Source organism: Nerophis lumbriciformis, linkage group LG13 (genome assembly GCF_033978685.3).
Source record: "Nerophis lumbriciformis linkage group LG13, RoL_Nlum_v2.1, whole genome shotgun sequence".
In the NCBI taxonomy this organism is placed as follows: domain Eukaryota; kingdom Metazoa; phylum Chordata; class Actinopteri; order Syngnathiformes; family Syngnathidae; genus Nerophis; species Nerophis lumbriciformis.
In genome coordinates this window covers 36,592,921-36,614,107 of record NC_084560.2, presented here as the reverse complement: position 1 = coordinate 36,614,107, position 21,187 = coordinate 36,592,921, and the positions used below count along the sequence as shown (strand labels likewise).

Genomic DNA, 21,187 nt, shown 5'->3' with positions numbered 1-21,187 from the left:
GAAATAAATGCAAATGTAAACCAAACAACAATTGCTGGCATTTTGCAAATCTGTAAGATTGTGCCCAGTAGCAATATCAATTAATTTTAGATGAAAAATGTCCAAAAGTAGCTAAAATGCTAACAAAAAATGTTAGCACTCTGAAGTTAGCGTGCCAACATAGGAACAGTTAACATACTTCCAAGATGGTGCAAAGTAACAAAATCAACTATTTTTAGGATTATATGTACAAAACTAGCTAAAACAAACCATGAACATACTAACATTTACATGTTAAAAAGGGAACAGTTAGCATACTTCCAAAATGGCGCCAAGTAATGAAATAAATGAAAAGTGAGCTAAAATGCTAGAACAAAACGTTACCATGTTAACATTTTGCAAATACTGATTCATTAGGGTTGACTGGAAAAACAAGCCCTTGAGGAGTACAAAAATTAATACAAGTTATTTCTGCAAAATTGTCTTGGTAAGATTTCCTGAATAAGAAATTTAAGCTTTAAAAAACTTCAAAGAGATTCTGAAATTAACAATAAAAAAACTTATTATCAGATATACTTACTAGTATTGTGAGGTTATGTGTCTTTTAACAAAACGGTGATGCTCTAAAGTAATATTTTTTCCTCAGAATATCTATTGTATGTTTTTACAAATTAATCTTAAATATCAAGCAGTCCCTGCATACAACATATGCCATTTTGTGGACAACATGAATAAATCAGAACAATGACCCTTGAAATTACTTACAGATAATAGCACAGCATTTACTTATATGACACAATCCAAACAACCTCCTCTAGTCATGGTGCAAAAAAAAAAAAGAAAAAAAAATGTCAACACACATGGTTACACATACCGCAATCTGCTCGATGAACATTGTGGATATTATGAAAAAAGTCCAAACACCACAAACATTTTTTATAAATTACACTCATTTAAACCCATTAGAGTGCATGATGGGTAAATGTAAAGAACTCCCTCCATACTTATCCATGTTTGGCACATTTTAGCTGCTTGGTATCAGCTTTCACATACTCTTAATATTCAATTATATTAATTGTATATCCATCATATTATGTACATGTATTTGGCCCCAGGCCTAATTTTTTTATTGAGTCAAAAAGTTTGAACACCCCTGATCTTTTGTCTAAAAACAAGTTCTTATGTCTCACAGGAAAATTACTATTCAGGGAACTGTGACTTGTTTTAAGTTTGTTTTGATATTTTGACTAGAAATTTGAAATATTTACTTGGTGAGACTGAGAGCTTTTCAAGTGTTTACATTGAGCTACACGGCAACTACCTCTAGCACCCCCCTTGTCTACGGAAGGATCTTTAGATGCCTACGAAGGGGCCTGATTTAAAAAAACACTATATTCAGCTCCTTGAATTTCATTTGTCAAATTTTTATCAAAAAAGTAAATGGAACCAATCACCCAACCTGAGTGTGAGGTATTCGGGGGAAAAAAGTCTAATAATTTTCAATGGGGAAAAAAGTGGCAGAAAGATGTGAGGTTTTTGTTCTGGCGATTTGGATGCAAGCCCATGTTTTCTGGAGTTGAACATTTTTACTTTTGATTGGATATGAATTGGTTGGGAAATGTTGGTGGAGAAGGCAGACCAAAAACGGGGTGGAATAATAACAAAAAAATTAAAATAAATACATTAAAAAGTGGTGCAAAATGTTGCTTCTCGGCATCACACAATAAAAAAAACATGAACAATATTTGTGTTTTAATAAAGTATTGGTACTGTGGTATCCTGGGTAAGCGACCCAAACAGGAAGTGCCTACTAAAACAAAAGGCAAGGTTTGTGGCGCACAATATGGCTGTGGTCAATCAATTGACATAATAAATCAAGAACAACTTCAAAAATGGAAGTGCAAAAATAGACAAAATGGAAAATTGTACAAAATAAAGCAAAGACTCAGTACAGTATTATAGGAAAATAAATAAAGCAGTAAAAAAATAATTTTTAAAAATGTGTTAAAAAAAAAAGGTTAATAAAGAAATGTGTACAAAAAATTTTTTTTTTTACATTTTCTTATTAATTTTTTTCCCCCACATTTTTTAAAATTATTTTTGTTATTGCTTTATTTATTTTCCTATAATACTGTACTGAGTCTTTGATTTATTTTGTACAAATCCTGTTTCCATATGAGTTGGGAAATTGTGTTAGATGTAAATATAAACAGAATACAATGATTTGCAAATCCTTTTCAACCCATATTCAATTGAATGCACTACAAAGACAAGATATTTGATGTTCAAACTCATAAACTTTTTTTTTTTTTTTTTGCAAATAATCATTAACTTAGAATTTCATGGCTGCAACACATGCCAAAGTAGTTGGGAAAGGGCATGTTCACCACTGTGTTACATGGCCTTTCCTTTTAACAACACTCAGTAAACGTTTGGGAACTGAGGAGACACATTTTTTAAGCTTCACAGGTGGAATTCTTTCCCATTCTTGCTTGATGTACAGCTTAAGTTGTTCAACAGTCCGGGGGTCTCTGTTGTGGTATTTTAGGCTTCATAATGCGCCACACATTTTCAATGGAGACAGGTCTGGACTACAGGCAGGCCAGTCTAGTACCCACACTCTTTTACTATGAAGCCACGTTGATGTAACACGTGGCTTGGCATTGTCTTGCTTTAATAAGCAGGGGCGTCCATGGTAACATTGCTTGGATGGCAACATATGTTGCTCCAAAACCTGTATGTACCTTTCAGCATTAATGGCGCCTTCACAGATGTGTAAGTTACCCATGTCTTGGGCACTAATACACCCCCATACCATCACAGATGCTGGCTTTTCAACTTTGCGCTTATAACAATCCGGATGGTTCTTTTCCTCTTTGGTCCGGAGGACACGACGTCCACAGTTTCCAAAAACAATTTGAAATGTGGACTCGTCAGACCACAGAACACTTTTCCAATTTGTATCAGTCCATCTTAGATGAGCTCAGGCCCAGCGAAGCCGACGGCGTTTCTGGGTGTTGTTGATAAACGGTTTTCGCCTTGCATAGGAGAGTTTTAACTTGCACTTACAGATGTAGCGACCAACTGTAGTTACTGACAGTGGGTTTCTGAAGTGTTCCTGAGCCCATGTGGTGATATCCTTTACACACTGTGTCGCTTGTTGATGCAGTACAGCCCGAGGGATTGAAGGTCACAGGCTTAGCTGCTTACGTGCAGTGATTTCTCCAGATTCTCTGAACCCTTTGATGATATTACGGACCGTAGATGGTGAAATCCCTAAAATCCTTGCAATAGCTGGTTGAGAAAGGCTTTTCTTAAACTGTTCAACAATTTGCTCACGCACTTATTGACAAAGTGGTGACCCTCGCCCCATCCTTGTTTGTGAATGACTGAGCATTTCATGGAATCTACTTTTATACCCAATCATGGCACCCACCTGTTCCCAATTAGCCTGTTCACCTGTGGGATGTTCCAAATAAGTGTTTGATGAGCATTCCTCAACTTTATCAGTATTTATTGCCACCTTTCCTAACTTCTTTGTCACGTGTTGCTGGCATCAAATTCTAAAGTTAATGATTATTTGTAAAAAAAAAAAAAGTTTATCAGTTTGAACATCAAATATGTTGTCTTTGTAGTGCATTCAACTGAATATGGGTTGAAAATGATTTGCAAATCATTGTATTCCGTTTATATTTACATCTAACAAAATTTCCCAACTCATATGGAAACGGGGTTTGTACAATTTTCCATTTTGTCTATTTGTGCACTTTCATTTTGAAGTTATGTCAATTGATTGACCACAGCTGTGACTATGGTGCATCACTTCATGTTGAAGATTGTACAGTGACAAAGACATTTTCGAAAACGGTCTGTTTGGTAGCGCCCGCGCAGTTTGTATTGAAATTATTTGAAGGACACGAGTGTTGCTGGCCTTGCTTTTTCTTTAAGTATACTTTTTGCCGTGCACGTCTTTATTTTTTGTTTTATTAAGTTTTTTGGATAGTGCATGTTTTTCCTGTATTTTGCACAATATGGCTTACCTGCTTGTTGACCGCAAAGCATAATTGTCCTCCGTTTTCGGTCACCAGCGAGCTCACACTCTTCTTCTCTTTGCACGGTAAGTCTTTCAGCACCAAAAGCACGGAGCACTTGTCGAACACGGCCATGCCTGAAGACAGACGACATCCGTCAGGCAATACAGACATTGGCCGTCATACTCTGATACGCTTCCTGCCACATTGCAAAATCATGATGTTGGGTAAACACTAGGGCAGCAAACGATTCGATTCAATTCAGAATCGACTCTCGATTCAAAATCAATACTTTTTTAATAACATTGGGTGCCAGTTCTGTGATTAAATATATTCCTCCATAAAATAAACAAACAGCTCTAATCCATTTTTATATAACTTAAAAGAAAACTGGTTGTGTTGAATAAAATTCTACCCAAACATTCAATAATGTCAAATACAAAAAAGGCAACAAAAGAAGTATCCAACACTTCTCTTTTCTAAAGTAAATGTGTACAGCAGATATGAGCATCTTCATCAACTATATGATTTGTGTGAGTGGCTGAACAGGACAGATTAAAAAAAAATTAAAATGTTTTTTTTATATATATACATATATGTGTGTGTGTGTATATATATATATATATATATATATATATATATATATATATATATATATATATGTGTGTGTGTGTATATATATATATAATAAGCGGTAGAAAATGGATGGATGGAGATATATATATATATATATATATGTGTGTGTTGATATGTACATGTGTATAAACAAAATATATATATATCTATATATATATATATATATATATATACATACAGTACATACATGTGCATTTATATGTGTGTGTATATATATATATATATACATATATATATATATATATATATATATGTGTGTGTTTATATGCACATGTGTGTATAAAATCGTTTATATATATATACACTAATGTGCATTTATATTTGTGTGTGTATATATATATATATATGTGTGTTTATATGTATACTTGTGTATAAAAAAATATAAATATATACATATATGTGCATTTATATAAGTGTGTATATATGTGCATACAGTGTGTATAAAATTATATATCTGTGTTGGCCCTGCGATGAGGTGGCGACTTGTCCAGGGTGTACCCCGCCTTCCGCCCGATTGTAGCTGAGATAGGCTCCAGTGCCCCCCGCGACCCCAAAAGGGATAAGCGGTAGAAAATGGATGGATGGATGGATGGATATATATATATATATATATATATATATATACACATATGTGCATTTATATGTGTGTTTATATGTACATATATGTGTGTATACATACATTCGTATATATATATATATATATATATATATATATATATATATATATATATATATATATATATATACACACACCATTTTTTAAATCGATTTTAGATTTTTTTGAATGGATTGAGAATCATTAGAAATAAGAATTGCGATAAATTCGAAACAAAGAAGTTGACACCCATTGTAAAGTGATTCTCAATTATTTTTCACGCTCCTCTCAAGGGACATAATTTTTTTCACCCCTCCCCCCCGAAGTTGATACTATTGCGCAATTTCCTCTCACGCCCCCCCTTCCCCGGATACCCTACGCCCTATTTAATAAGTACCGCATCAAAGGAGCTGTTTGCAACTTGCTCAAAGTTAAATTTTTCTAGGGGACATTTTTTTCACTCCCCCCTGAAGTAAATGTTTACTTATTTCTCCGCATGTGTCAAGATATAGGTAATATGCAAATCACTCTATTGCCACACACTCCCATATTTGACACACTTTTTAAAATGCATTTAGATACGATAGGATATACTTTTAAATAACACTACTCTCATAAATATACACATTTATAAACATAATTTAATAGACAGATAGCAAAATTATAATTGGATCCTTCCCCCTTTACAACATTTAACACTTTTTTCTTCATCTGAAACATTTACATTTTTTTAATTAAACTTGAATTAACTGTGGTGCATGTTTTGTACTAAAAAACAAACTAATTGGAAATACATTGTTCTTTTTTTGTGTACAAATTGTTACTTTCAACCTGGATTCAAGCCTACCACCACCGCGGTGAAGACAAGCACTAAGCTGTGCGCTGAGGGAGCCAAAGGGGGAATTGTTCCATTGTTATTTATCAGTGACAGAGCAGAAAGCAGCTAGGAAAAGGTACAATATTAAGTCTTTACCACACCAACAAAAGTGGCATCAACAAGGAAGTAAATAAAAAGGCGCAGCAGTCTGATTTACTCCACTGACGTAACGCCAGTATTCAACAACAATTACTTACTTAACTAATGTAAATACTGTAAATATGCATATTTAGTACGTTTGTACATCGTGCTAAAACACAACATTAGCCAACTCAAAGAAACAGATAACCAGGAAGTGGCAGTATAACCATTTAGTTTGGAATTCCGTGACAATTTAAGTTAACACATTAAGACAAAATGCACGTCATTGTTCGTACACGACGAGTTAGCTCAAAATGTAGGACTAATAAATGCGTGAGGAGGAAATTCGGAGGTTTTAACAAGACCTGTCACGTCTGCGTCGGCCGTCAGGCTGGCGAGGGTCAGGAACTATTTTCGGTTCCGGTGATGTCAAAGCAAAAGCTTTGATTTCAAAATAAAGCAAGCCGAAAAAGCCACAGCCCATTTTGTTGATTCGTCGATGTGCTTTCCTTTACTGATTTTGACAGATGAGTTTGACAGGCAGGACGAATTCCCGAAGCAATGACACACACGTTCATGAAATAATTAAACAATCTTGAAATAATTCACTACAACGTGAAATAATGAAATCTATAATTAATTAAATGATTCAATAATTGATTAAATCCCTAAATAATCAAATACATTAGAAAAATAATGATTTAAATGATCAAAGAAATAATCAAATCATAAAATAATAAATTAAATCATGAATCAATATATAATTAAATGACTAAATAATATATTAAATCGGTGATTCTCAAACTGTAGTACGCGGGCTCTATCTAGTGGTAACACCCAATAATCACCAAATTTATTATTCAAACACAGGGCCACTATTCAAATTCTGTGTGATGTTACAGTGCCCAAAAGTACAAAAATATACTTGTTAAATAACACCTGTGCATTTTTTTTATGAATATCTTGGTCTACTACGCTACTGTGTTTTAATGTTGGTCATTAAAAACACTTAAGTGGGTCTTAAGTCTCGTCTTAAGACCCACTTTTATTCTTTGGCTTTAAACGCTACGTGAGTTGTGTGGTCCTCTGTCCTCTGTTTTTTTTAAATATAAATTTTGATTTCTATTTACTGTTTTAATTGGCTTTTCCCTTTAAAATCGTTTTTAATCAAATTAATTTTGTATTGTTTTTATATTGGTTCTATATTTATTTATTTATTGTTTTTATTCAGTCATTGGTGGAGCTAAGGATAATATTTAAATATTTTTTTTAATATTGTTTTTAATATTGTTGTGCAGCACTTTGGAAACATGTTTGTTGTTTAAATGTGCTATATAAATAAAGTGGATTGTATTAATTGGATTATGGTGGTACTTGGAGAGACAAGTGTTTCCTGAAGTGCTACCTGGTGCCAAAAACATTTTCAGAACCACTGAATTAAATCATAAAATAATTTAACAATTTGTGAAATAATTATTTAAACCAAGATAAAATGAAATCATTAATAAATAATTAATAAAGTATTGAAATAAATAATGAATGTTTACGTTAAATAAATAAATGTACTCACTTGGCATTCATTGCAGCCTTTTTTTCGGTCTTTTGGAGTTTTTCCTTGTCCAGTCAGGGGATTTCATTGTGGTTTAGGGCTTTATAAATGAATTGTGATTAATTGATTGATAAACACATATATGTTTGTAATTCTAATGATTATTGACAACTGTAATATTTAAATATTCATTGATTTTCTTACTTTTGTCCCATTTGGCCCTACATAATAAAACACATACATATTTACAGATAATTCCACATACTTACCTAATGAAAATACTATTATCAAATTATAGATTTTCCTAATGCGCCTGAATGTGTCTTGTGGCCACGCCCCCGTGGGCCCCTGTCATTCAATTGGGGTCCCTAAGCATTTTTTGTAAAATCACACTTTATGGGGAACTATTTTCATATGTCTTTAATTGAACTTGGATTTTATTGAATGCATTTTTGTACTAAAACTTAAATTGTTAAACAATTATTTATTGAGAGCAAATTAACAAATTGAATATGATTATGCTTATCTTGCCAGATTTCCACCCCAGTGTGATCCTTTACCTGCCCGCCTCAGGGGACAATTCACAAATCATTGCCATTTTATTCTTATCGGAGAAGGAGCAGGAAGGGGCTAGGAATACGTTTGAGGTCAAATTTCACATGTCATTCATTGATCAACTTTTTACCCGTGCTTATTCACGCAAAACGCCCTATGTCAGTGGTTCTCAATTATTTTCTGTCATGCCCCCCCATGGGACAGATTTGTTTTCCACACAATAAAGGGAGCTGTTTGAAACTTGCTCACAATTAAATTTTTCTACGGTACAACGGTTTTTCACGCCCCCCACCCCCGAAGTGAATGTATATTTATTTATATATTATTATCTGTATGTCAAGATATGCGCTCACGCTCCCCTCAAGAGATGCCCACTCTACTATTCAAGAAGCACTGCAATAAAGGGGCTGTTTGAAACTTGCTCTCAGTTACATTTTTCTAGGGTGCAATCATTTTTCACGCCCCCCCTCGACGTGAATGTTTTTCCATCCATTGTCTACCGCTTGTCCCTTTCGGGGTCAAAAGGAAGTGCTGATGAGAGTGCGGAAATATGACCATATCACACCAACTCTCAAATCCCTTCACTGGCTTCTTGTTCCACTCAGGATGGAATTCAAAGTCTCCCTACTAACCCACCAGTGCCTCCATGGAAATGCCCCCCTCTACCTCAAAGAACTACTCACCCCCAAATCCTCCACACGACACCTCCGCTCTGGACAGGCTATCCTCCTCCAACCTCCGAGGACAAAGCTACGAACAATGGGAGACCGGGCTTTCTGCTCCGCCGCTCCCGATCCAATCCAATCCAATCCACTTTATTTATATAGCACATTTAAACAACAAAAATGTTTCCAAAGTGCTGCACAAAAATATTAAAAACAATATTCAAATATTATCCCAGTCTGTGGAACGCTCTCCCTGACCACCTGAGGGCACCACAGACTGTGGATGCTTTTAAAAAAGGCTTAAAAACCCTTCTTTAAAAAAAAAAAAAAAGAAGCCTTTTTTTAGATATATGCATACTAGTTTTAGCTATTTGGCTGTTGTAGTTTTTATTTTTTTTGTTATGTTTTTATTTTTTTTAATACACTGTAGCATTTTGAGGTTGTTTACTCAATGTAAAGTGCTTTTTACAAATAAAATCTATCCATCCATCCATCCATTTTCTACCGCTTATTCCCTTCGGGGTCGCGGGAGCCTATCTCAGCTACAATCGGGCGGAAGGCGGGGTACACCCTGGACAAGTCGCCACCTCATCGCAGGGCCAACACAGATAGACAGACAACATTCACACTCACATTCACACACTCGGGCCAATTTAGTGTTGCCAATCAACCTATCCCCAGGTGCATGTCTTTGGAGGTGGGAGGAAGCCTGAGTACCCGGAGGGAACCCACGCAGTCACGGGGAGAACATGCAAACTCCACACAGAAAGATCCCGAGCCTGGGATTGAACCCCAGACTACTCAGCACCTTCGTATTGTGAGGCACATGCACCAACCCCTCTTCCACCGTGCTGCCCTCTATTATTATTATTATTATTATTATTGCTGAAGCCTATAGCTTTATCTTTTATTTATCAGTTTGTGTCAAGATATGCGCTCACGCCTCCCAAAGCACTGCAATAAAGGGGCTGTTTGAAACTTGTTGTTAAATTCTTCTGGGGGACAAAGTCCTCCCCCCACCCTGAAGGGAATGTCTATTTATTTATCTATTATTTATCTGTATGTTTCAAGATTTACGCTCGTGTATAGGGGGAAAGGCGGCCTTACATTCAAGGATATTGTTCCTGCAAATACTGAATGATGAATCACATTTCCTGCAGCAGACACGACTCTTTCCGCCACAAACATCCTCCGACGAGCAGACGGGAGGACAGATATGAGTGCAATTCTCCGATCCTGCTGCAAGGCGACAATTAAACCCCGTCGCTTGTTGACTTTTCAGCACCGGATCAGTAAACAAATAACGAAGACGTGTTGCTTCCTGGTTAGGTTTACACATCAGCCAAATCGGTGCGCGGGCCCCACTCAGCCTCTTCAGGGCCTATTTTTCTGCTCTATTTGTTGACCCCGCTGCTCGTTTTCACATTAACTCGTCTTGTTTAATGTCCAACTTGTGCCCGTGAAAAGGATGACTGCGAGTGCTGACTCAGCATGTCCAACTTGGAGTTGCACCCGAGAAGAGGTGAGTTTTATTCCTAAAAAAAAAATTAAAAAATTCAGAACATATTTTGTTACTGGAAAATGCTGCTTTTACAGAAATAAAGTAGAAACGGAATAACTGGAGACTACGGCCATGTATCATACAGGGCATCCTGGATCTATACTGTATATATACAATATGTATCATGTAAATGTAGCATGACACTTGTAAGGTTAGGTCGAACTCTAAGCAGTATTTTTATCAGAACGAGTGATTAACAAATCTTAACAAGGTAAAAAACTGGTGGCTCAGTTGCCAAAATGTTATCATAAAAATAAAAGTAATATTGTTTTTCCCATTAACTTTTGAATGATTTTTGTTGTACCGGTACTTTTATTTTTATTTCATCATTATCATTTTGAAATAAAAGTATGGGACCACTTTTTTTTATTTATTTAATATTCATTTTTAAAATTCTTCTTTTAAATTTTTACATTTTATTATCTTTTAAAAAAAAAAGAAGAAGTATAGGACCGTTTTTTTCCCAATTCACTCTAAAAACAAAGAGCGTAGATTTTACGGTATAAAACAAAACTGGCAACTGTCGCTAGAATTTTATCGTAAAAGTTCAAGTAGAACAGTTATTCCATTACCAGTAATGCACGGTAAAATCAACAATCGTAGATTTTACGGTAAAAAAACGAAACTGGCACCTGTCACTAGAATTTTACTGTAGAAAATAAAGTACAATAGCATGGTAAAATCAACAATCGTTGATTTTACGGTAATAAAAAAATCACATGCCAGAATCAGGCATGTGATTTTAACTATATGAAAAAGACTGAAAATAAGCCGTGGGCCTGGGGACCGCAGATGGGCCCTGGTTTTTCAGCAATTGAGCACAAAATGCACAATTTAAAGATGTTCTAGTGTTTAAAGAATTGGAAAAATGATCAACAGAGTTGATATAAATACATTATCCCTTTCATCCAAATGAATCACTGTCTGTTTCGTCACTATGTTATTTAGTCACTACAGTAATTACCACTTGTGTTCACATCCACAGGAACCACATGGGTTAGCCTACTCTATACAGTATTTACAACTTTACTAGTGTTCACTTCACAGCCACAGATGGATCATCTAGTTATTGCATACTTGCCAACCCTCCCGAATTTTCCGGGAGACTCACGAATTTCAGTGCCTCTTCCGAAAATCTCCCGGGACAACCATTCTCCCGATTTCCAGCCGGACTTAAGGCACGCCCCCTCCAGGTCCGTGTGAGGACAGCCTGTTGTCACGTCCGCTTAAACACTAGTGTTCTGTGGTTACTTTTTGGTTGGCCAACGGTTTACGTTGTATTGCGCACCCTGACGGCAAGTGTGGGAGTCGGTTCTGAAGTATGAAGTAAAGAGACGTAACTTTGTCACCTCGCCTGGTTATTGACTCCAACCCAGAATATTACACTGCCCATACCTATGCTCCTTCAAAGGCTGTGCTACTGGCTGCAAAGCATTGCACTTTCAAATACAACAATGAGTAGAGAGGAGTGTTATGTGTGTATATGTGTAAATAAATGAACACTGAAAATAAATATACAATAAACAATTACCGTAGATTAAAAAAAAAAACTGGCAACTCAGTCACAATAATTTTACCATAAAAACAACAGTACAGTTTTTCCAATTACAGTAATGCACTGTAAAAAAACACAATCTACATTTTACTGTAAAAAAAATTGTCTCTGTCGGCAGAATTTTCCTGTAAAAATCTAAGTAGTACTGTGTGTGACAATCATTGGTACTTTAACTTTTAACTTTTTTAACTTTTCCATTCATGGTACTTACCTGCGAAAACAACAAGTACCACTATTTAGGTATAATTCTAACAACGGAGTTGTCAGTTTGTTTTTTTCATCGTGAAAAATATGGTCGTTGTTTTTACAGTGAATTACTGTAAAAACAACGACCATATATTTTACGATGAAAAAAACAAACTGACAAATCCGTTGTTAGAATTATACCGTAAATAGTGGTACTGTTTTATATTTACAGCAATGCACTGTGAAAACAACAATCGTAGATTTTACGTAAGAGTCGCCAGAATTTTACCATGAAAAAAAAAAAGGCAACTCCTTCGCCAGAATTTTACCGTAAAAATAAAAGTAGTACAATTTTTCCATTTACCGTAATTCACTGAAAAAACAACTACCGTAGATTAAAAAAAAAACCTGGCAACTCAGTCACAATAAATTTACCATAAAAACAACAGTACAGTTTTTCCAATTACAGTAATGCACTGTAAAAAACACAATCTACATTTTACTGTAAAAAAAATTGGCTCTGTCGGCAGAATTTTCCTTTAAAAATCTAAGTACCGGTAGTACTGTGTGTTACAATCATTGGTACTTTAACTTTTTTAACTTTTCCATTCATGGTACTTACCTGCAAAAACAACAAGTACCACTATTTACGGTATAATTCTAACAACGGAGTTGTCAGTTTGTTTTACAGTAATTCCCTGTAAAAACAACGTCCGTATATTTTACGATGAAAAAAACAAACTGACAACTCCGTTGTTAGAATTATATCGTAAATAGTGGTACTGTTTTCTAATTACAGCAATGCACTGTAAAAACAACAATCGTAGATTTTACGTAAGAGTCGCCGGAATTTTACCAGGAAAAAAAAAAAAAGGCAACTCCTTCGCCAGAATTTTACCGTAAAAATAAAAGCAGTACCATTTTTCCATTTACAGTAATCCACTGTAAAAACAACAACCGTAGATTAAAAACAAACAAACCGTAGATTAAAAAAAAAAAACCTGGCAACTCAGTCACAATAATTTTACCATAAAAACAACAGTACAGTTTTTCCAATTACAGTAATGCACTGTAAAAAACACAATCTACATTTTACTGTAAAAGAAATTGTCTCTGTCGGCAGAATTTTCCTGTAAAAATCTAAGTAATACTGTGTGTGACAATCATTGGTACTTTAACTTTTAACTTTTTTAACTTTTCCATTCATGGTACTTACCTGCGAAAACAACAAGTACCACTATTTACGGTATAATTCTAACAACGGAGTTGTCAGTTTGTTTTTTTCATCGTAAAATATATGGTCGTTGTTTTTACAGTAATTCACTGTAAAAACAACGACCGTATATTTTACAATGAAAAAAAACAAACTGACAACTCCGTTGTTAGAAATATACCGTAAATAGTGGTACTGTTTTCTATTTACAGCAATGCACTGTAAAAACAACAATCGTAGATTTTACGTAACAGTCGCCAGAATTTTACCATGAAAAAAAAGGCAACTCCTTCGCCAGAATTTTACCGTAAAAATAAAAGTAGTACAATTTTTCCATTTACAGTAATTTACTGTAAAAACAACTACCGTAGATTAAAAAAAACAACTGGCAATTCAGTCACAATAATTTTACCATAAAAACAACAGTACAGTTTTTCCAATTACAGTAATGCACTGCAAAAAACACAATCTACATTTTACTGTAAAAAACATTGTCTCTGTCGGCAGAATTTTCCTGTAAAAATCTAAGTAGTACTGTGTGTGACAATCATTGGTACTTTAACTTTTAACTTTTTTAACTTTTCCAATCATGGTACTTACCTGCCAAAACAACAAGTACCACTATTTACGGTATAATTCTAACAACGGATTTGTCAGTTTGTTTTTTTCATCATAAAATATACGGTCGTTGTTTTTACAGTGAATTACTGTAAAAACAAACTGACAAATCCGTTGTTAGAATTATACCGTAAATAGTGGTACTGTTTTATATTTACAGCAATGCACTGTAAAAACAACAATCGTAGATTTTACGTAAGAGTCGCCAGAATTTTACCATGAAAAAAAAAAGGCAACTCCTTCGCCAGAATTTTACCGTAAAAATAAAAGTAGTACAATTTTTCCATTTACCGTAATTCACTGAAAAAACAACTACCGTAGATTTTAAAAAAAACCTGGCAACTCAGTCACAATAATTTTACCATAAAAACAACAGTACAGTTTTTCCAATTACAGTAATGCATTGTAAAAAACACAATCTACATTTTACTGTAAAAAAAAATGGGCTCTGTCGGCAGAATTTTCCTGTAAAAATCTAAGTAGTACTGTGTGTGACAATCATTGGTACTTTAACTTTTAACTTTTTTAACTTTTCCATTCATGGTACTTACCTGCGAAAACAACAAGCGTAGATTTTACGATGAAAATTTTTTTTTTTTAAATTGGCAACTCAGCAGCTAGAATTTTACCGTAAAATCAACAGTCGTACTGTTTTTCCAATTACAGTAAAAACAACAACCATATATTTTATGATTATTATCATTTTAAGAAATTATTATGACAAAGATAAACATGTTACACACCGAGTAAGAACAAACTGGAGCAGGCATGCTAATCGCTAAGCTAGCTTTTTTGAGAAATGCAGACGGAAACAGGAAGTACGTACGAGGATGGTAACTGGAAATGAAAAAGTAGATTAATAAGAGTTAGAGGAAGATAATATAACGATGTCTGTTGTTGTGTAGCAGGCATGAGCGTATCGATCCAAATATTGATAGTATCGCTGCGAGTTGAGTATTGGTATCACTTTGATGGCATCGATGCTTCTGTTGCAGTTTGTCGTCCGTGCATCCAGAAAATGATGCCATTTTTTTCACATTTGGCGTTTCTCTTTCGCTTTGTTGCTCGCTCAGGCACACTTTGTTTGCCCCTCCCCCTCCCTCAGCGCTGAGACAGCCCGTCATACTTGCCAACCCTCCCGAATTTTCCGGGAGACTCCCGAAATTCAGCGCCTTTCCCGAAAATCTCCCGGGACAAATAGTCTCCCGAAAATCTCCCGATTTTCAGCCGGAGCTGGAGGCCACGCCCCCTCCAGCTTTATGCGGACCTGAGTGAGGACAGCCTTTTTTCATGACGGGAGGACAACAGGGTGACAAGAACTAAATCATCCAGACTAGAGATAAATTGTATTATTATGTTTATCTTACCTAAAAATAAATATATCTATTAATTAAAAAAATAAAATAAAACTAAATACATTTTTACTATATTTTGCTAAAAATATCAAAATTAATTGTATTTTTATTTGTATTTTTTCTGACTCCTTATTACATCCAGCCATAGAATTATACATTAAAATAAACATATTTGAAATAATTAATTTTAAATGATCATTATAATTAATTTAAAATGACCATATTTAATTATTAAAATAATTGCTTGTTTATCAACAACTTTAGCATTTTATTCATTACATTTTGAAGCTCTCAGAAGCCAAGTTATGTTATATTCCTTAAGATTTATTTATGCAAGTTTGAAGTCTCAATTATCTAAACACAGTTTTGTTTGCATATTTTCAGGATGTATATATATATATATATATATATATATATATATATATATATATATATATATATATATATATATATATATGAAATACTTGACTTGGTGAATTCTAGCTGCCAATATACTCCTCCCCTCTTAACCACGCCCCCGCCCCACCCCACCTCCCGAAATCGGAGGTCTCAAGGTTGGCAAGTTTGATCAATATCCTTTTTTTTTACCAAGTAAAACCCTCATTGAGATTAAAATCTTTTGACCCGGTGCAAGAGGGCAGCAAAACAAAGTTACAGATATACATTTAACAACAACAAAAACAGAAGCGGTCACACGCCCGAGTTAAAAAATATAAATTACCCATAACATGAAGATTAAAACACGGTCAAAAAGTATGAAATGTTTCCATAAAAATAATTTAAAAACAAGTACTATGCCCAATAAAACGGTTTTCTCCATCCTTTAAAATGGACTGAAATTCCCCCAAAGTGATCAGTCCAGGTAGTAACGTGCTACATTTACTCCGTTACATTTACTTCAGTTACTTTTTTGATAAATTGTACTCGTCAGAGTAGTTTTAATGCAACATACTTTTTACTTTAGTGTTTTTGAGGAGAAAAAAACGCTACTTTAACTCCATTGCATTGAGTTTAATTCAGATTGCTACATTTATTTATATCACACTTGTTTATAATTATCGATTATAGCTCGCAAAGACGTATTCTTATGTCAGCGACCCTGCTTCCGTCAGGCATAGTCACGTGACTCCATTCCGCCAATCCGACGTAAACAGTCGTGACGTTATATCATTTCACCAATCAAACAAGCACAAAGTACAGCTATAGTAAGCTGAAATAAGTCAGTATTTTTAAAGTATATGATAAAATAGAAACCTACTTGTTTATTTAGTGTCAAAATGTTCCCAAAGAAGACACTTTAATTACACATCCCGGCTGTTTGAGACAACTGCTAAACAGAAACCTCCTAAGACATTTGACTAAAAAAAAAATCGATCTTTTTGTATGTCTCTGGTTATCCTAATACCCACAAGTGTCCATTAAACACATTCAAATATTACCAACAACACCAAAAAGCAGTTGAAAGTTGAACTTACCTGTTAGAGTCGTAGCTTTAGAGTCATGAGCGCTTGCTTATTAGCATGTAGCATTATCTTCTTCTATTGTATTTACATCAAACATAGCTAAATAAGCTGAAATGACCACAGTCGCCCCCTAGTGTACGAGAGGCACCCTGCGTCTGGCCATCAGTCACATTAGAGATAAGAGCATGGAAACTACAACTTCCCATGAAGCTGTGAAAATAGAAGACACTGAATTATTTGACAAATTAGACTAATTTAGTACATAGAAAAATGTATTGACTGTAAAAAGTGATATGACAGGCGGCAAAAAAATCTTCAATGATTACTTTCAAACTAGCAAAAAGAACATTTATATTGTGTGTAAGTAGAAATGTTCACATTTCAGCCCACAGGAATTCAACTTCCAACTAGAGAAAACACGTTGAAGTAAATTGTTAATACATTTTATGTTTCACACACACACACACACACACACACACACACACACACACACACACACACACACACACACACACACACACACACACACACACACACACACACACACACACACACACACTAAATACAAGTATAGTAATAATAATAATAATAATAATAATAATAGATTTTATTTGTAAAAAAGCACTTTACATTGAGTAAACAACCTCAAAGTGCTACAGTGTATTAAAAAATAATAATTAAAAAGATAATAAAAAATAAATAAAAATAAAAACCAGAACAGCCAAATACTAAAACTAGTAAGCATGTATCTAAAAAAAGGCTTTTTTAAAAAGAAGGGTTTTTAAGCCTTTTTTAAAAGCATCCACAGTCTGTGGTGCCCTCAGGTGGTCAGGGAGAGCGTTCCACAGACAGGGAGCGGCGGAGCAGAAAGCCCGCTCTCCCATTGTTCGTAGCTTTGTCCTCGGAGGTTGGAGGAGGTTAGCCTGTCCGGAGCGGAGGTGCCGTGTAAAGGATTTGGAGGGTGAGTAGTTCTTTGAGGTAGAGGGGGGCATTTTCATGGAGACACTGGTGGGTTAATAGGGAGACTTTGAATTCAATCCTGTGTGAAACAGGAAGCCAGTGAAGGGATTTGAGAGTTGGTGTGATATAATCATATTTCCACACTGTCATCAGGATCCTAGCAGCACTATTCTGTACGTATTGTAGCTTCTGGATGTTCTTGCTGGGGGTCCCGACAAGAAGTGCGTTGCAGTAGTCTAGCCTGGAGGAGACAAAGGCGTGGACGAGCCTCTCGGCATCAGAGAGAGTGAGTGAGGGGCGGAGTTCAGCAACGTTCCTGAGGTGGTGGTATAGTCCAAGAACCATTCAGAAATAACTACGAAATAAATCAATAGTTATTCAATTCTTGAGTAGTTTTTTCACAGAATACTTATTTACTCTGACTCAAGTCATTATTTTGATGACTACTTTTTACTTTCACTTGAGTCACATTATTCTAAAGTAACGGTACTCTTAATTGAGTACAATTTTTGGGTACTCTACCCACATCTGCTAGGAACAAACTAAGGATGTCCTGTGACCTCAAACTGTAGCGACTGTAGTCTCTACACATAAAGAAAATAACTAGAGAGGAACCAGACCAAGAAGTGATTTATATATTAAAAAAACCAACATCCATTGAGAAAATCTGCGTACTGACAAAGATGGACAGTTTGCCTTTGCATATAAAGTGCAATGGTGGACAAGGTTGCCACAACCAGTAATAAAACATAAGGCGCAGTGATATACAGTGTACAGCAGGGGTGCTCACACTTTTTCTGCAGGCGAGCTACTTTTCAATTGATCAAGTCGTGCGGATCTACCTCATTCATATATATAATTTATATTTACTTATTTATGAAATATATGTTTTTGTTAACAAGTTAAAGGTGTTTAATGATAATGCAAGCATGTTTAACACATATAGTTAATATTGTTAATACATTAAAGGTGTTTAATGATAATACAAGTATGTTTAAAGATAATGCAAGTATGTTTAACACAAATAGTTAATATTGTTAACAAGTTAAATGTAGTTAAAAATAATACAAGCATGTTTAACACAAATAGTTAATATTGTTAACAACTTAAAGGTGGTTAAAGATAAAACAAGCATGTTTAACACATATAGTTAATATTGTTAACAACTTAAAGGTGGTTAAAGATAATACAAGCATGTTTAACACATATAGTTAATATTGTTAACTTAAAGGTGGTTAAAGATAATACAAGCATGTTTAACACATATAGTTAATATTGTTAACAAGTTAAAGGTGGTTAAAGATAGTACAAGCATGTTTAACACATATAGATTCTTTTCTTTCATGAAGACAAGAATATAAGTTGGTGTATTACCTGATTGTGATGACTTGCATTGATTGGAATCAGACAGTGGTGCTGATAACGTCCGCATTTTCGAATGGAGGAGAAAAAAAGTCCTCCTTTCTGTCCAATACCACATGAAAGTGGTTGGTTTTTGGCATCTTATTTGTCCAGCTTCCGTACTCCTTTGTATACACCTTACAAGAAATACATTGTCGGCAAACTCCGTAGCTTGCTAGCTTGTGCACGCCAACTTTCTGAGACTCTTATTTTGGTAGTGCAGGCAGGATGAAGCAGAGCTTTTATTGTGCAACTGTGCAGTCGGTCTTTGGAGTTTTGACGACAGGTACGGCGCCAGAGTCTGTTGAAATAAAGTGTTTCTCGCCTTCCAGTCGGTAATTTTAATGAGCTGGCAGCAGCCAGCGTCATCTCAGAAGACCCTCGGGTGCCGTGAATGTCAATCAAGTGACGAAAGTGACGTCATAGTGAAGATTTATGATCGCTCATTTTTAGGACTATTTTTTTAATGCCTGGCTGGTGATCGACTGACACACCCTCCGAGATCGACCGGTAGATTGCGATCGACGTAATGAGCACCCCTGGTGTACAGTTTTTTCAAACAAGTGTTGGGTGCATTCGTTGAAAGCAAGTCTGCATAGTCTAGAAAAAGCATAAAAGTGGTCAGAATCGAGCGTTTTCCTAACTAGTAAGAAAACTCCCAATGTAATTTTAAGTTTTCAGTTTTTGTGTGATTCAAAAAGACAAATTCTCGTCAATAACAAACGTTAAGTACTTAACTGACCATTTCAAGTTCAACCTGATGAGCAGGTGATATTTTTGAAATGTTCAATGGCAGTCGTTTGCCATTTGAGAATAAAATCACCTTAGATTTCTCTGCATTTAGCACTCGTCTCACCTGAGTCAGCTGGCACTGAACAACATCAAAAGCAGACTGTCAAACATATATCTACAGTTTTGTTGCACTTATTGTTACTTTATTTTGTTGTTTAGGAATTGCGATTTTTTTTTTTGTTATTGTGTGTAATAAAATGAAAGCAGGGAATAATCTTTATACTGCAACATTTTCTTTTAATTTTAATTAAATATAATTACTTTTTTGCACAATACAATAATCCTTATGAACTAACTAGAGGGAAATTCACCAAAATATTTGACCAGTTACGTTTCAAGTAAAAAGTACTATATTGGAATCGGTATTGGTACCGGCAATATCAGCCATGTATTTAGTTGGTATTGAAGCGATACCAGAATGATCAGTATCGATTGGCCAGGCATACACGTAAAAGGGGATGGCGGATTGATCCATATAGCTGTAGTGTCGATACCAAGGGCTAGTATCAGTATACGATCGATACTAGAGTGATTTTCACAAAATCCCCTTTTAGAGTTTTTTCCCAAATGTTTACAAACTCAGGGAATAGTTCCCTGGACACAGGAGGACTTTGAGGAAAAAAAACACAGTATTTGTTGCTTTGGTTAAAGTATTGTGTACTATTGACTTTGTTTTGATTCAAAAATGTATAAAAGGTAACGAGTTTGAATATTGTGTTGATTTTGTTGTCAATATCACTCAACATTAAGAATGTAAAAACATATTTAAATAAGGGGGGCTCCAGATGAAATTCTGCTTAGGGCCCCAAATTAGCCAGGTGCGGCCTTGTCCCTAATTATTGTCTGCAATAAAATATGTTGTGTCATCTGTCAGTAGCTGATGGCGGAGGAGCGACCGTGGGCGTTGGTGTCGGAGGTGGGTGGCGAATTCGGCCTACTGGAGGAGATGGCTGACATGATTCGTCAACACTTCCACATCGTCTCCTTCAAGGACTTCCTTCAGAACCCGCGGCTGTACGCTGCCAGGATCCAGGTCCTGCTCATGTGGAAGTGCTACCCAGAGGCGGAGCTCGGCCTGCTCAGGTCGCTGCCCTCCCTCAAGGCGGTCGTAAGCG

General features: G+C 35.4%; 2 protein-coding genes across 11 annotated transcripts in view; one reads left to right on the top strand and one right to left on the bottom strand.

The window, feature by feature from the left end:
* Nucleotides 1-16,984, bottom strand: part of parp4 (poly (ADP-ribose) polymerase family, member 4) — a 117,173-nt gene extending 100,189 nt beyond the window's left edge. For 3 of the 7 annotated variants that reach the window (XM_072914524.1, XM_072914527.1, XM_072914526.1), the window contains exon 1: nt 4,020-4,202. In XM_072914524.1, coding sequence (XP_072770625.1) covers nt 4,020-4,184 — 165 coding nt within the window. In that variant the 5' untranslated portion in view covers nt 4,185-4,202. Of the gene's footprint in view, nt 1-4,019; nt 4,205-6,564; nt 6,615-16,931 lie in introns of those variants that run through there. The other 4 variants (XM_072914525.1, XM_061970889.2, XM_061970887.2 and 1 more) reach the window with 4 other exon arrangements.
* LOC133613145 (probable 2-ketogluconate reductase) overlaps nt 10,383-21,187 on the top strand; it is a 19,590-nt gene continuing 8,785 nt past the window's right edge. Inside the window, exons 1-3 of one of the 4 annotated variants that reach the window (XM_061970538.2) lie at nt 10,422-10,490; nt 20,950-20,988; nt 21,064-21,187. The exon at nt 21,064-21,187 is cut by the window's right edge and continues 144 nt beyond it. In XM_061970538.2, the coding sequence (XP_061826522.2) occupies nt 10,437-10,490; nt 20,950-20,988; nt 21,064-21,187 (217 nt within the window). In that variant the 5' untranslated portion in view covers nt 10,422-10,436. Of the gene's footprint in view, nt 10,491-20,946 lie in introns of all 4 variants that reach the window. The other 3 variants (XM_061970539.2, XM_061970537.2, XM_061970536.2) reach the window with 3 other exon arrangements.